This window comes from Perca flavescens, chromosome 22, assembly GCF_004354835.1.
Source record: "Perca flavescens isolate YP-PL-M2 chromosome 22, PFLA_1.0, whole genome shotgun sequence".
Classification (NCBI taxonomy): domain Eukaryota; kingdom Metazoa; phylum Chordata; class Actinopteri; order Perciformes; family Percidae; genus Perca; species Perca flavescens.
Genome location: NC_041352.1, coordinates 24,766,204 through 24,781,451, shown reverse-complemented (window position 1 = coordinate 24,781,451; position 15,248 = coordinate 24,766,204). Strand labels below are relative to the sequence as shown.

General features: G+C 42.5%; 1 protein-coding gene across 2 annotated transcripts in view; it reads right to left on the bottom strand.

Annotated features, from left to right (window-relative positions):
• Positions 1 to 15,248, bottom strand: part of pld1b (phospholipase D1b) — a 79,766-nt gene that overhangs the window by 12,572 nt on the left and 51,946 nt on the right. For both annotated transcript variants that reach the window (XM_028569913.1, XM_028569914.1), the window contains exons 13-22: positions 14,833 to 14,943; positions 14,566 to 14,748; positions 12,999 to 13,254; positions 8,844 to 8,972; positions 8,007 to 8,125; positions 6,079 to 6,192; positions 4,016 to 4,126; positions 3,569 to 3,657; positions 2,065 to 2,178; positions 1,149 to 1,198 (exon numbers count right to left, since the gene is read on the bottom strand). In XM_028569913.1, coding sequence (XP_028425714.1) covers positions 1,149 to 1,198; positions 2,065 to 2,178; positions 3,569 to 3,657; positions 4,016 to 4,126; positions 6,079 to 6,192; positions 8,007 to 8,125; positions 8,844 to 8,972; positions 12,999 to 13,254; positions 14,566 to 14,748; positions 14,833 to 14,943 — 1,276 coding nt within the window. The remainder of the gene's footprint in view (positions 1 to 1,148; positions 1,199 to 2,064; positions 2,179 to 3,568; positions 3,658 to 4,015; positions 4,127 to 6,078; positions 6,193 to 8,006; positions 8,126 to 8,843; positions 8,973 to 12,998; positions 13,255 to 14,565; positions 14,749 to 14,832; positions 14,944 to 15,248) is intronic.

The window sequence follows — 15,248 nt, the reverse complement described above, 5'->3', positions numbered from 1 at the left end:
TAAAAATGGGTGCTTGGCCAAAATCTGGCGCTCTTGGGCTTATTTTCTGACCTCTCTTGACCTGAACCCTCGCTGTTGGGACATCCTGTGTCTTAAGAGCGTTTTTGAGTGATTGAACTTAGTTCATTTTTCCATTTATTCATTTTTTTTTTTTTCTTATTTGTTTTTTCTTGTTAACTTTTTGCTTCAAATAAAATAAAACCACCTGTGTTCGTCTTGAGCAAGGGGACCCATAAAACCTTGTAAGTCTTTTTTTGCCCTTTTAGAAGACGTTTTTCCTTTTTCTCCACTTTACCCGTGTGAGCAGGGACACCCCGAAAGGGGAAGTGGTGGCCTCCTCTTTAACCGTGCTGTTTGCAGCAACCCCGGGGACCGATCTGACAAGCGGGCCTTTGATTCTCCAGCTGAGCGGAAGCTTCTGTGACCAAGGCAGAAGTGGCTGTCCGAGTTTGAGTAATCAATTGTAATTGTTTGGTTGTAAAGATCTTCTGTGTGCTGTGTATTTCACATACGGGGGACATCTAGGTTGTCAATCAAAAGCCTCTTGTCTTGTCATCGGGTTTCCACCGTAGCAAGGACCCGTGAATGCGGGTGTGTGTGTGTCTCTAAAAATAATCTAAACCATAGGGAAGTATCTGAACTAACTACCTTTGAAATTATAAAATTTCTGATAAAATAATATTTAGAATTTAGAATGTAATTTTTATACTAACTGAACCTATAATGTTTCAACACCTACAGTATTACGGCAAAGCACTAAAGATGAGAGTGCTTTTCATTACGCCCAACAGTGTGTAGCTGGTCGGACACAAATCTGGTAATATGAATGACGTGTGCGCCATTTGGTGCAAAAGTTTGATGCTATATATAGTTTTGGTCGCAGTGCTTCATTTTGCAAGATATATATATGAGTTATTTTGGAGTTTGGGTGTGTGGTTTTGTGAATTGTGTTAAGTATTTTGATAAAACCAGCCTAGTTTGCAAAATTGTGTTTTAGCAATTTGAAAAAAAACAACAACTAATAGAGTTAAAAACCACCAAGATCTAACAAAAAAATGTATGGTAAAAATGTGGCTGCATACAGCCAGGGCAACATCGGCCCACAAGCTCACAGTCCAACAGTGGAAACACAAGTTTCTCTGACTTACTCTCTCTCCGGAGCTGCGAGATGATGGAGTGTTCTCCTCTGTTCATGGTCCTGCAGGGGACGGAGGGAGAGAGAGAGAGAGAGAGGGATGAGCCGCACATCCACATTCCTCACAATACAAGCCTCTGCGTGTCGCTGTGTTTGACCAGGGAGGGCCGATCCAGTGTTTACTCAAGAATACAGGCAATGACTGGCAGCATCGAAAGGAATGGCACAGTGTCACACACACACACACACACACACACACACACACACACACACACACACACACACACACACACACACACACACACACACACAGGTTTTACAGCACTGTTGTTAAACAGTTAGGGTGTGGTGGTAATCTATCACTGAGTCCTTCCACTAACCCTCAACAACCAAACTCAAACAGCAGATGGCTTCATGGCAGCTTTCTCGTAACAGACACACACACGCACACATCCACGCACGCACGCACGCACGCACACACGCACAGTGCGTCTCACTATCTTTGTGGGGACCTGTCATTGACATAATGCAGTACCTAGCCCCTTACCCTAACCTTAACCATCACAACTAAATGCCTAACCTTAACCCTTACTCTAACCTTAACCATCACAACTAAATGCCTAACCTTAACCCTTACCCTAACCTTAACCATCACAACTAAATGCCTAACCTTAACCCTTACTCTAACCTTAACCATCACAACTAAATGCCTAACCTTAACCCTTACCCTCACCCTAACCATAACCTAATTCTAACCCTAATCCTAAAACCAAGTCTTAACCCTCAAACAGCCCTTTAAACTTGTGGGGTCCAGCATTTTGGGCCCCACAAAGCTGTCGGGACCCCACAAGTACACTGGACTCCTGGTTTTTGGACCCCATGAATGTAGTTAAACAAGAACACACACACACACACACATACACACACACCTGTAGTTGAAGTGCATGATGGCCTGGAGGGCGCTGCCCCCTCCGGTGCTGATGTCTCCCTCGAAGCCCGGCAGCAGCGGCGTCACCACGTACACTCGGTACCTTTTACCCTCCCTAAAAACATTTTAAACCAGACAGCGACGACATTATTAACATATTTATTTATTTGACAGCTGAAGCAGGAGTCCAAAACCAAAAGGCACAGTGAGGACTGGAGGAGCGAGAACAACTCCTCAGATGTCCAGTCCAAAAATGAGTTTTTTTGTGATTGTTGTGGGCAAAAATCCTTGATTATGCGGCACGTTTTCTTAAAAAATGCGATGGAATATGCTATATGATATTTATGCAATTTATGCGATTAAATTGCGGGAACTTGCAAAAACTGCGGTTTGATGAAAAGAGAAAAAAAAGTGATTCCCCAAAACCCTGCTTTTGATGATGTTCATGTCACGTTATTATGTCACTTCATAACGTTCCCATGGCAGAAGGGGAAAATAGCTGCTCTTGTGTGAAGTAAACGCAACATTTGTCAACTTTCTGCTAAGATATATGTGTGACTTTTTTGCAACAAAAATGCGGGGATTATGAAATCATGCATATTTTGCATGGAAATCTGCAATTTATGCGGCAAAAGTGCGGCGTATTTGAAAAAATGCGACCCCCCCCCCCGCATAAATATGTGGACTTTGGTTGATTATACATTGAATTACGCGATCGCATAATCACGTTTTTCTGGAGGGACTAAATATCAGAACGAATAAGAAGCACCACACCACTTTCACAGGGTCGTTGAGGCTGACGCAGCGCACCAGTCCGGCTCTTATCTTTTGTTTGGGAAGTTTAGGAAGCGGACGCTTCCGTTTGTCCGAGCTGAGTATACAATCGTTAACGACCTTCTAAATAACCAGGTTTTACAACGCAACGGATTCATCCAGAGACGGAGAGAGCAGAGAAACTGAAGACAGAAGAAGACACTCCCAACCAGCATGTTCGTTTCAACAATGTTTTCCGCTATATCACTGACACTAAGAGAAACAAGACAGATGGACATTTAGAAAAGCCACCCTGGATTGTTTATACTGAAGTGTGTGTGTGTGTGTGTGTGTGTGTGTGTGTGTGTGTTTTTGTTTTCCTGCGTTTAGTGCAGGATGTGTGTCCTCTGATAAACTCAAATAAAATAGGAAAATACTTAAATTAATCTTCACAGAGACCAAAGTCAAACATGAAATATGATACAAAATCAGTCTATTAGTTCCATACACTGTGTGTGTGTGTGTGTGTGTGTGTGTGTGTGTGTGTGTTGGGTGTGTGTGTACGTGCACAGGCTCTGTGTTTCTGGTAAATCATTTCATGATAAGCCAGAGAGCACATGCACAGAGACAACGTGTGACAATCATTTCAAGGTAAGGCTTAATATACACAGCAGCCATGCAAAAGTTTACAAAGTGTGTGTGACTCTAATTAAATATGTGTGTGTGCGTGTGCGTGTGTGTGTGTGTTTTACCTATATGCCCTGATAATGCGCTCTGCAATAGCATCTCCTATCTTGTTGAAAACGGTTTTGTTGTCTGTACAGCTGATGAAGAATTGATTCTGCAACACACACACACACACACACACACACACACACACACACACACACGTTTATAAATGAACAACAACTTTCATTTGTTCTGGTCTTGAGTCACATTTCCACGCTGCAAAATGACAAAAACAAATGTCTTCTGCATGTCAGACTAAAATTCATTCTTCAATTGCTTAACTACAAACTAAGGAATAAGCAGTTTATACAAAGTGTTACCTGTTGAAAAGATCCCTGAAACAAGTAAAAGGCCAACAAAACCCAGGGAGCTTGTATATGGCAGAGAAACTAGCTGGGAAGTCATGTAGAACTGTGGTTAAACTGTGGGACCAGCACATGCTGCTGTTAGATGGTGCTTTAGTTAAGTACCTCTATGTAGATGAAGTGTTGGCTGTTCTGGATGGTGTGGATGTAGGCGTTGTGGATGGACTCCTCGTGGTATTTGATGCCAGCGGACCAGTCACAGGCCGAGCGAAGGATCTGAGGGAACGGAGACCAGCGAGTTTGGGAGGGACGACAAGAAAACAATTGTGTAAATAAAAGCTTCAATTTGCAAACAGGAAAGCTAGTTTCATCTTCGACAAAATATTTGTGTTTGGCTCCTGAGACTATTCAATGTGATAGTACACCACTTATTTCTGCACTGGAGAGGAGCAACAAAACAAAATACTTTTCTGACATAATTCTAAACAACATACTAAATCAGTAATGTAAAAGTAAAAGAGAAGCTAGACTTTTCTTGCGTTAGCAAATAAGAAATTAACATTACTTTTATGGTTTTGTCCCAAAAGATAATGATACAAGATGTACACAAGCAGACAACTTTTGGAAAAATATGGTGTTGTATGCTTGAAGTGTTTTACTAAAAGATTCCGTACTTTCTCCTAAAGCCTTCTCACCAATCTGTTTTCATCAGCGATCCAAATCGCATACTTTTTCTTTATTACTTTCAGTATGTACTGCTGCTGCCCTTACAAAGTACGTCCTATAATAATAATAATAATAAAAACTACCAAATAAAAAGCAACCACAGAAGTAAAGCACTCAAATAGAAACTACACAGGATGCACAACACACATTACAGGACAAGGTGCTTTCGAAACGGGTGAGTTTCTAACAGCTTCTTATTAAAACCAGCGTACCATAGTATAAAGGTATTATGGGTATTGGAAGGCAGGGTAGTTTCCATGGTGCATTGCATTTTGAACAGCTGGATATACTACTAATTTTTTATTATTATTTATTTATTTTTGGGGCTTTTATTAGATATAGGAGACGGATAGGAAAGGGAGGAGAGAGAGGATGCCATCTAAAATGCCTGCTAGAGTTGGTTTGTAAAAAGACACTAGCAAAGAAAAACAGAGACAACAGATGATTATGAACATGACAATAAACAAGTTTGCCGATCTCACATACAGTGTCATCACACATGGAAGGGATTTTTGTGTTAGCGCGACGTCACGGTGATTCGGTCTATACTGACATCTTTGAGTATGCTTAGGCTGCTTCACAAGTCTCTTATTTGATATCTCCTCGCTTGAACCGATAGTCTCTCTGGCCCTCCTTCGTGAAGGCCGTCTCAAAACTCTTATTCCGGCCCCGATGAGCGAAGTTCGAGGAGGGATCTCTGAGGAGCTATGAGCACGATGGAGGATGGATCTCTTAGGAGCTATGAGCGAGGATGGAGGATGGATCTCTTAGGAGCTATGAGCACGATAGAGGATGGATCTCTGAGGAGCTATGAGCGAGGATGGGGGAGGGATCTCTTAGGAGCTATGAGCGAGGATGGATCTCTTAGGAGCTATGAGCAAGGATGGAGGATGGATCTCTGAGGAGCTATGAGCGAGGATGGGGGAGGGATCTCTGAGAAGCTATGAGCATGATGGAGGAGGCATCTCTTAAAAACTGACCCGTTCTTTTTTGCCCGTTTTATAAAGCATAAAGTATAAATTATCACCGAATTCTGTGTTACATCTTCTTAGCCAACTTCATTCCAACTTATTACCACTAGTTTTACACTTATTTTTGGAAGTCAGGGTCAATAAACCTAATTCACATTAAATAATGCCTACATTTTTAGTTAAAAAAAACAGAATTTTTTTGTTTTTTTTAGTTAATAGTTAAGATCAGAGGAACGTATGTTGATGCATAATTACAGTTTTGTGTACGGAACTATCCATGTTATTTTTGGGCAATTTGATCGGAGGACAACACAAGGGTTAAATTGCATGCACGTTTCCACGACGTGAGGTACCAGTGTGAACATATCGCACACTTAAACTGGCTTACAATGTAGTCCAGAACTGAAAACCAGTCACAATGAACTGAACAATGAAGTGCATGACTGTGTAGGGTTAAGTTAGAAAAAAAATAAGTAAAGAGGCAGATGGCTGCAGGGTGAACTGAACACATGAAACTTCAACGGTACCAACCTGCACTTTGGTGGGGACGCAGTTGGGGACTAGGTATCGCTGCTCTCCTGCCGTGGTGTGAGACTTGGGCAGCAGGTACGGGTACGACAGAGAACTGTACTTCGCCTTCACGAGCTGGGAGAGAAACAGAGGAAAGAGTGAAACACAGGTCACACAGAGCACCGCTGAAATTTCTCCTCCAGCGACGTAGATGTACGGTTGGGTATCGTTTGGACTTTTTTACGATTCCGATGCCGAACCGGTAGCCTGTCAAGCCAGACCCACATCCAGATGTTGGGTCTGGGAACTCACCATTGAAAGGGCTCAATCCGAGGGGCGGGATGAACGGTTGTCTTTCAAATTCCCTCTGCACGTAATAGGATAGCGCTAGAACCAATCAGAGCAACGAAGAAGGTAGCGGAGCTAGTTGATAGATATTAAACTTTTGCCGTATCCGGTCGGCAAAACTCAGAACACATCTTCCTTTTTTAAGAATGACTTCAGTGCCGTTATTTGTTCTTTTCTCAAAGAAAAGCTGAACTCCAAGTCTTCCAGAACGCCTCTGTTCCCAGCAGCATATATAAGCCCCGCCCACCGACTCTATACACGATGTGATTGGCCTGACCAGAGTTTGGTTTTTCCAGCTCGCAAGCCAACGGAAAGTTGCTAAACCCCCCCTGGCTGCAAATTACATTTGCTGCCGCTAGGGTGCGTCTAGATTTCTAGGCTACCGAACCAGTACTTTTAAAACGATTCCGATTCCTAAACCGATTCTTGAAAAACTGAAAAAATGACATCTTTTTTAAATTGAAAATTATTTAAATTTAACAATATATTAACGTTTTAAAGTACTTAAATATATAATAAGTAAACCTTAGTCACCTAGGGATCACGTGCAGTGAACGGTTCATATGCCTTTACGTCCGTTTTGGTGAGCCCAGAGGGGAAAATACGGCATTTTAAAAGTAGCCTACATTTACGGTAGCTAGCTAACAGTAGACTACAGAGAAAGTGAGATATTTTTACGTCCGTTTCGGAGCAACAGAGGGAAAATATTTCAGTCGACACAGGACGGCTGCAGAGTCAGATCAGAGCAAGCACACCAAAGAGTTAAATTGGGGTCATCTTATAAAGTGACGCACAGCAAGATTCCCTTTTTTCACCGTGCAGCACGCTGTGAAGATAAAGACGCAGACACTCTTCATATATACAGATTTCTCTCTATACGCAGACACTGTTGTTTATTCCATTTATCTTAGAGCTGCAAAGATGAATCGATTAGTTGTCAAATATTAAATTAATCGCCAACTATTTTGATGATACATTTTATCATTTTGTGTTTTTAAAAAAAAGTAAGAATTCTCTGATTGTAACTTGTTAAAATGTTCTAGTTTCTTCTCTCCTCTGTGACAGTAAACTGAATATCTTTGAGTTGTGGACAAAACAAGACATTTGAGGACGTCATCTTGGGCTTTTAGGGAAACACTGATCCACATTTTCCACAATTTTCTGACATTTTAGAGACCAAACAATGAATTGATTAATCCAGAAAATAATCAACAGATTAATCGACCGTAAAACTAATCGTTAGATGCAGCCCTAATTTATCAGTTGTTTCTTCCATGAATCTAATTACATCACTTAATATTTGTACGCTTGTATCTTACTCAAGGACTCTGTAACAGAAAACCCAACATTTTGCAGGAGTCTTGTCACTATGTTAATCCCTTATTTAGTATGCTATTGAGCTGTCCTCGATTAAATATATTCTACTTCGAATACCACTCGTAACATTTTTTCTTGTGTTTACCAGAGATGTGCTCATACATTTCTTGGAAAAGAAATCATTCAGCATGGAAAAGCATAAAAAATGACTAATCGACTAAAGAACAAAAAGACAGATGAGTCGACTGATGGTCTAAGAAAGGGCAGCAAGCATGACCTCTGACCTTAGTGAAGTTCCAGCGCTGGATGAAGTGTCTGGCCACATCTCGAGCTGCTTTCCCATGAACCACCGAGGCGATGTCGTGCCAAGGCATTCTGGGAGTTGTGTGTCTGTCTATGAAGTCTAAAAAAACAGCAGAAACAGGAATGTGAATAAAACAGGAGGGGAAATAAATCGTCTCCACTCTTCTGTAGATTCCCCGGTTAAACTGTGAGCTTAATAATGATGTCCCTCCGGTGGATTTGTGAGGACTATGGTTAACTGCTCCTCAGATCTCTGCAGGGTAAATCCAGACAGCTAGCTAGACTATCCGTCCAATCGGAGTTTTCTGTTGCAGCCAGACCATTTAAGGCCTTGAAAACAAACAATAAAATCTTAAAAATCTATTCTAAAAACGCACAGGGAGTCAATGTAGAGTGTAGAGAACGGGAGTGATATGTGCACGTCTAGATGTATTTGGTAAAAAGCGAGCGGCGGCCCGATTTTGCACAAGTTGAAGACGTGACATGGAGGTCTGTTCCAACATAAAGAGTATTACAGTAATACAACCTTGAACTAACAAAAGCATAAATCGCCTTTTTTCGATCGTGCCTCTTAAGGAAGGGCTTAACTTTAGCCAGGAGACGAAGCTGGAAACACAAACAAGTTCCTTCCTGATGCTACTTTGCAACGGCATCATACACGTGTCCAGCGCTTAGCACCGTCCAAGACGATTATGATATGTTTAAAGAAATGCCAATAAACCATCCCAGAATGCTGTATGGACTAGCCAGACCCTCCTCGGCAGCGCTGTGGAGGAAGGTCTGGCAACGCGAGACCATGAGCGTAGTAATGTGCCCACCATCGAACGGTTTGTCCAGCTGAATCCAATCCTTGAATACGAAGTTGCAGTAGTCTTTTCCGTGCCAGAACCGCGTGTTTCCAAACAACTCCCCGACCCCCGTCTGTAGACTGCGCATCGAGCCGCTTCCTAAAACACATGCACACAAACACACACACACACACACACAACACACACACACACACACACACACACACACACACACACACACACAAAAAGAGGCAGTTAATTATCAGCAGTACAATGCAATGAAAACTACAATCACTACCTTCCTAAGACAAGTCCTCACTGCAGGAACATTTCCAGAAACTTAGCCTAGTCCAGGTTTTAGTTCCTGGCCCTTGAAAAAGTTCCTGCTGCAGAGCTGGGTCTTTCTGATGCAGCGATCAGAGTTGAGATCTTAAAAAGGACAATTCCGGTGCAAAATGACCCTAGTGGTTAATAACACATGTGTACCAAGTCGACCGTTTTCTGGGATGTGTTTTCATGCTAATCGAATGTGACCAGTTTTAGCGCAAACCGCTAATTAGCTTATAATGCTAGTCGTCAGGGAAGAGGGTAAAGTAAAAAGAAATCTCTATTTCTACGCCACTAACAAAGCTCAAAATATCACCACACTTCCACGGTAGCAGCAATGAGGGTCCATATATGTATGAACCTAGTTTTGAGACTTGCTCACCGTCTCCAGCTTCAGAATCAAACATGCAGAAGCAACTTTCAGTTTCTATGCACCGCACATCTGGAATAAACTGCCAGCTACCGGCACTGCGTCCGGAGGTTTGTGATTGGTTTAAAGAAATGCAACCCAGAAGGTTTTTTTTTTTTTTATCCTATCTCCTATTCTCCTCTCCCAGAATGCATCTGTGGTGTAGCCAGACAGGTCTGGCAATGCAAGACGAATGCTTATGTAAAGCACTTTGAATTGCCTTTGTGTCTGAATTGTGCTATATAAATAAATTGCCTCGCCTTGCCTTGATATCTCTTCTTCCTCTGTGCCATTAAAACACATCAGTGAGCCACACTGTCGCACTGGGTCACATATTCCTTCATCACCTTAAACACACATACTGTAGGTTATTCTGACTCCGTTCCCACACTGTCACTAGAGCACCAAACGTGGATATATCCGCCGCTGACAATAGTCCCCAACAAAATACACCATTTCCTCCTTTAAAATGGAGGATGTGAAGCAACTGTGCCAGGGTGTAATCTGTTTACAGCACGCTGTCTGTACCACGATGACTTTGACAGTTTTACACCGGTGTTTGGAACACGCTTTGACAGCGCTTTTACAGAAATAAAACAGCAGCTGGAGGGAAGACAGAACCGCAGGAGACATTTATAAAAACTCAGAGAGCAGTGCAGAGACATGCAAATTGAAATCGCATCGTTTCAATCATTTCTACTTACCTGAAATACATTTAAATAAACGATGGGAGTAACTGGAGGGTAATCAAAGAAAACAACAAAAACAAGGGGTGTTTTTTTCTCTCCATGAAATTCATCTGACTTCATTTGTTTATGGTAGCGGCTGTTTGCCTCACGTTGATGTCTGACACTTCCCATCTATCACACATCAGGACAAACAGAGATGAGCCTGGCAAACAAACAGCAGCTAATAAAAACCTGCGGCGTCGGTTTTACTGCAGCAGTGACACGTGCCGTGTGCCAGCACAGAGACAAAGAGACTACAGGCTGCAGCTCTGCTTAATGTCTGTGCAACACATTCTCAGGCTACATCGGCACTGCTGCGGTTTTTAAGCGGCGTTTGGAATAAAACCAGCAGATATTTCACATTTGTGCTTGACAGAAAGGCCCAAAACATTTAATAGATTACTAAAATTGTCATTTTCTGCTTCAGTTTATAGATTTATCAACCACATCTTTTGTAGCTGCTATGCACAAATCTAAAGCCTTTTCAGTGCTTCAATACTGACTAATTATGTAAAAAAGAAAAGGTAGTGGAGTCTGATTTACTACAAAATTGTTGCTCATGTCCATTAAAAGATAGATATCAAAGATATTAGAAGATGAGAAGACACATTTTCTGAATCGACCTTTGACACATCGGAGGAAGAAAAACTTCAAACTCGCACACAGACAACCAAAGGCCGTTCAATGCAGTTTGAAACCACAGCAAAGCAAACTGGGAGGCGAGCAACACTACCGCCGCCAACTCACCAGCCTGACACTGGCCAATAGGAGCGGCCGTCCTCAGCTCCGCCAGCCTGCTGGGGATCAGGTTGTGTTGGCTGCTGACGCTGTTGGACCAACCTGAACAGAGTGGCCACAAACACTGAGACAGCAGCACACATGGAGGCTATCGCTGCTACAAACTAAAACTAGTCGAGACCACCTAAACCGAGACCAAGTCATCACCATGACCAGAGTGTATCAAGACCAAGACGAGACCGAGATATGCAAGTTTTAACCCATAGGCATAAATAACACATGTTGCGAAATCCCTTCAGTTGTGGTCTTGACCGGTCTTGAAGTAAAATCCTGAGTCCTCTTTATCCGAGACCGAGACAAGACCGAGTAAAAATGCGGTCGATTCTGAGACGAGACCGAGACCTTCTTGAGACCAAGACCGATCTTGAGTGCTACACTGCTAGCCGGAGCTGGAAAGCCAAATCCTCCTCGAGGTTATGTTCTGGCATTCTGGACACATTTTATAATACCTGAAACGGCTAGAGGTCTGCTCCATTACTCTTGGTAAGTAGTATTTTATAATCACTAAGTGTCAACACTGTAAGCTAAGACCAACCATGTTGAAAACCTGGTTGAAAACTTTGGAAAATTTGGAGTTTGACAGAACTGCATGCTTCAACTTCAAAAGTTAGCCTGCACGTTAGCTCGTGAGCTATTCAGATGTGTTTGCTATCTGCACAAAAGCAGGTTCTGCCCTGATTTACTTCATTGCCACGAGCCAGTCCTCCTACCACTGAAATCTCACTTAAATAAATTAAATTGTTGATAACGTTTTGCCGACGTCAACGCAGTTGTTCTAAAAACATAACGTTAGCGGTTATTGGCCGCATCCGGAAACATCCTGTCTGACGCAGTTTTCTTTTCGTGGTGCTTTTTTCCAGCTGATCGCCCCCGAAGTGCAAACAGAAGTTATTTATACAAATCTAACAATTTACATATTCATTTTCACATACGTACATGGACATTTTCATGACTAATTAGTGTACGAGAGTGACTTTGATGAGAGAAAGCAGTTAGCATGGTTGGGCAACGCTCAGGTGGCGGTTAACTTTATATTCAAAGTGTAAATTAAGGAGCATTTACTGCATCACTTGGAGTTGTTGAAGCATGCCGTTTTATTGTGAAGAACAGAAGTACGGTCTGTCGTCGAACCACCATTTATTTGCTATATAACATTACATATCCATGATTGGAAAGGAGCCGAATGAAGACAAAATCTTATTCGATCATTCATATTTGTATTTAAACAGATATTTTGATAGCACATTAGCCAAAACGTGTCCGAGCATGGACACAGGAGCTCAAGTCTATATCCACGACGTTCCACCTCCAGGATTGCTCCGTTGCCGCCGGAAATGCCGCCAGATTTCACTCTTTTCGACCGAATATCCGGTACCTTCCCCTTTCTTTGTGCTGGCGTTCTAACCTCCGAGGACTATGGTTAACTGCTCCTCAGATCGCTGCAGGGTAAATCCAGACAGCTAGCTAGACTATCTGTCCAATCTGAGTTTTCTGTTGCACGACTAAAACCTACTTTTGAACGTACACACGTTCCACCAAAATAAGTTCCTTCCAGAGGAACTTATTTTTTTGCAGATTTTGCAGAGGCATCATACATGTGTCAGGTGCTTAGCGCCGCCCATGACGATTGTGATTGGTTTGAAGAAATGCAAATAAACCAGAGCACGTTTTTCTCCCATCCCGGAACGCTGTGTGGACTAGACAGACCCTCCTGTGCAGGGCTGTGGAGGAGGGTCTGGCAATGCGAGACTACAGGAGCGCCAACATGGCTGCCAACCTCACCACTCACCTGCTGCAAAGGATTACCTGTGAAGCACTGAACAAAAGGTAATAATGACAAGAAAACCTTTCTGCTCCAATACATCCGAGCAACACAAATAAATAACTATTATCTAAAACATGTTAAATTAATCCAAGACTCACTCTGTTCGCTCTCCAGGTCGCTGTCGCTGTCAGCGTGGGCCAGCCCATGTTTCTGCAGGTGTCTCCTGATGCTGAACCTGCTCTTCCTCATCCTCCCCACGCCTTTCAGCCTGGGCTGGTCCACCGAGTCCGTTACAGTGAAAATGCCTTTCCCGTTTCTTGAGGAAACGCCACCGCTGCCGTTGGCGGGGGCAGCCATGTTGGCGGGGGCAGCCATGTTGGCGGGGGCAGCCATGTTGGAAGAGGCCGCTTCAGCCTGAGAATCATTTAAACAAGGTCAGCGTTAATCTGGGTTGAGTCAACATAAAAGCTAATTTCATTAATAGATGGAAATTGAGACTTTTTTCCATGCAAAATATACTTAATTATGAATCGGAGCAGACATTTTGGAGCAGATCAGAATCACAGAGCGGATACAAAAATCATTTTTAATTTTCGTTAACATTGCAAGACCGGGGTGTTTGGCCTTGGCGGAGGTCTTTGCGTGCCACGTGCCATTCTAGTTTTATTCTATTCTATTTTTTCTACATGATAGTTGCTTCTGGAGCTAGGCATAATAGAATTTCACTACACTACAGACCTTGAAGAAATTCTTAGTCGACTAACACTCATTCAATTGTATCGACTGATCGATTAGTTGATTTAATCGACAGATCTGTAAGTTTCTCTGTGAGTTTCTCCGCAAAGAGACATGCAAAACACCACTTTAATTCTTGTGTTTACCAGAGATGTGCTCGTACGTTTCTTGGAAATAAGTCATTCAGCATGAAAAAAGCATAAAACCTGATTAATCGACTAAAGAAATCTAAGTTGACTAAGACCAAAACGACCGATTAGTCGACTAATCGACTAAGAGGGAGCAGCCCTAGAAGTTTCCCAATTGGGCACTTATTTTAATGAATATTCAGACACCACATGAATGCATCACAAACACCCATCTCGCATTCAGATACGCCCAAAAACGGAACTGGTTCTTTCTCGGCCCATGCTACACCCTTCCACCATATTTCATGAAAATTGGGCCTGTAGTTTTTCCGTAATTCTGATGACAGACAGACAAACAAATAAAGAAATCCAGCCCGAAAACATGACCTCCTTCGCGGACATAATAAATCATTAATCTCCCAAATGTCAAGCTATCATGAAAAGCTTTGTGACGATACATTTTAATAGATATAGTTCCATAACATGTCTACTTTCAGAATAGTAGAAAGAAAACATTTATTTTACTACACTGTGTGTCTTAATGTCAGTAATCTACTGGGGAAGTTTCATGCCGATATTGGTTGGTTAGTTAAAATAGTTCCCCTATTTACCTAGAGTATCTCCTCTTGTAAATGTAGAAGTGTGTGCGTGTGTGTGTGTGTGTGTGTGTGTGTGTGTGTGTGTGTGTGTGAGAGAGTGTGTGTGTGTGCGTGTGTGTGTGTATGTGCACGAGAGAGAAATAAAGAAGCAGAGGGCATGTGTCCTGTCCTCATTACATGTTGGACAATGATCAAGTGACACTAACGTCAGTCTGTGTGTGTGTGTGTGTGTGTGTGTGTGTGTGTGTGTGTGAGAGAGAGACCTGTTCCAACTGTGAGCGTGTAACGCTCCCAATGTCCGTCAGCCGGTGTTCCCTGTCGTCCCATCGTCCGTACGCCAGGTCAATCCCTCCAACGAAGGCCACCGATTGGTCGATGATGATGATCTTCTCGTGATGCGCCCACAGGTAGACGGTGGAGGAGACGTGGTTTGGGTGACGCATCACCTTTTGGAGAAGAAAAGACTCCGTTTGAGACAGGGGGAACGTGCACGTACGATACAACGTGTGCAAACACACCTGGACACTCACCTTGATGTTGGGGTGGAGCTTCAGCAGCGTCCTCTTGCTGTATCCCGAGTTGATGCCCAGCGCTAACTCCACCTCCTTGTACAGCATCACAAAAATCCGCACTCCTTGTTGCTGTGGAAACGCAAACACGATGCTATAGAGCAGGGGTTCTCAAACTTTTTTCAATATTGTACCCCCTTTGAATTGTGTTTCTTAAAGCAAAGTAACCCCTGACCAGCGCAAAACATTTTTTTTCATCCATATAAAGAGGAACAATACAGTGTCGGCAGGGAGCCATTTACTAAACAACAACCATGTAACTGAAAAACATTTAAATGCTAAATTTCAAATGTTCAGAATCCATCACTTCAATTTTTTTTTTTCTTTCAATTGCTTTATTTTTGAAAGGGGACAGTGAACATTAATCAACATTGAAA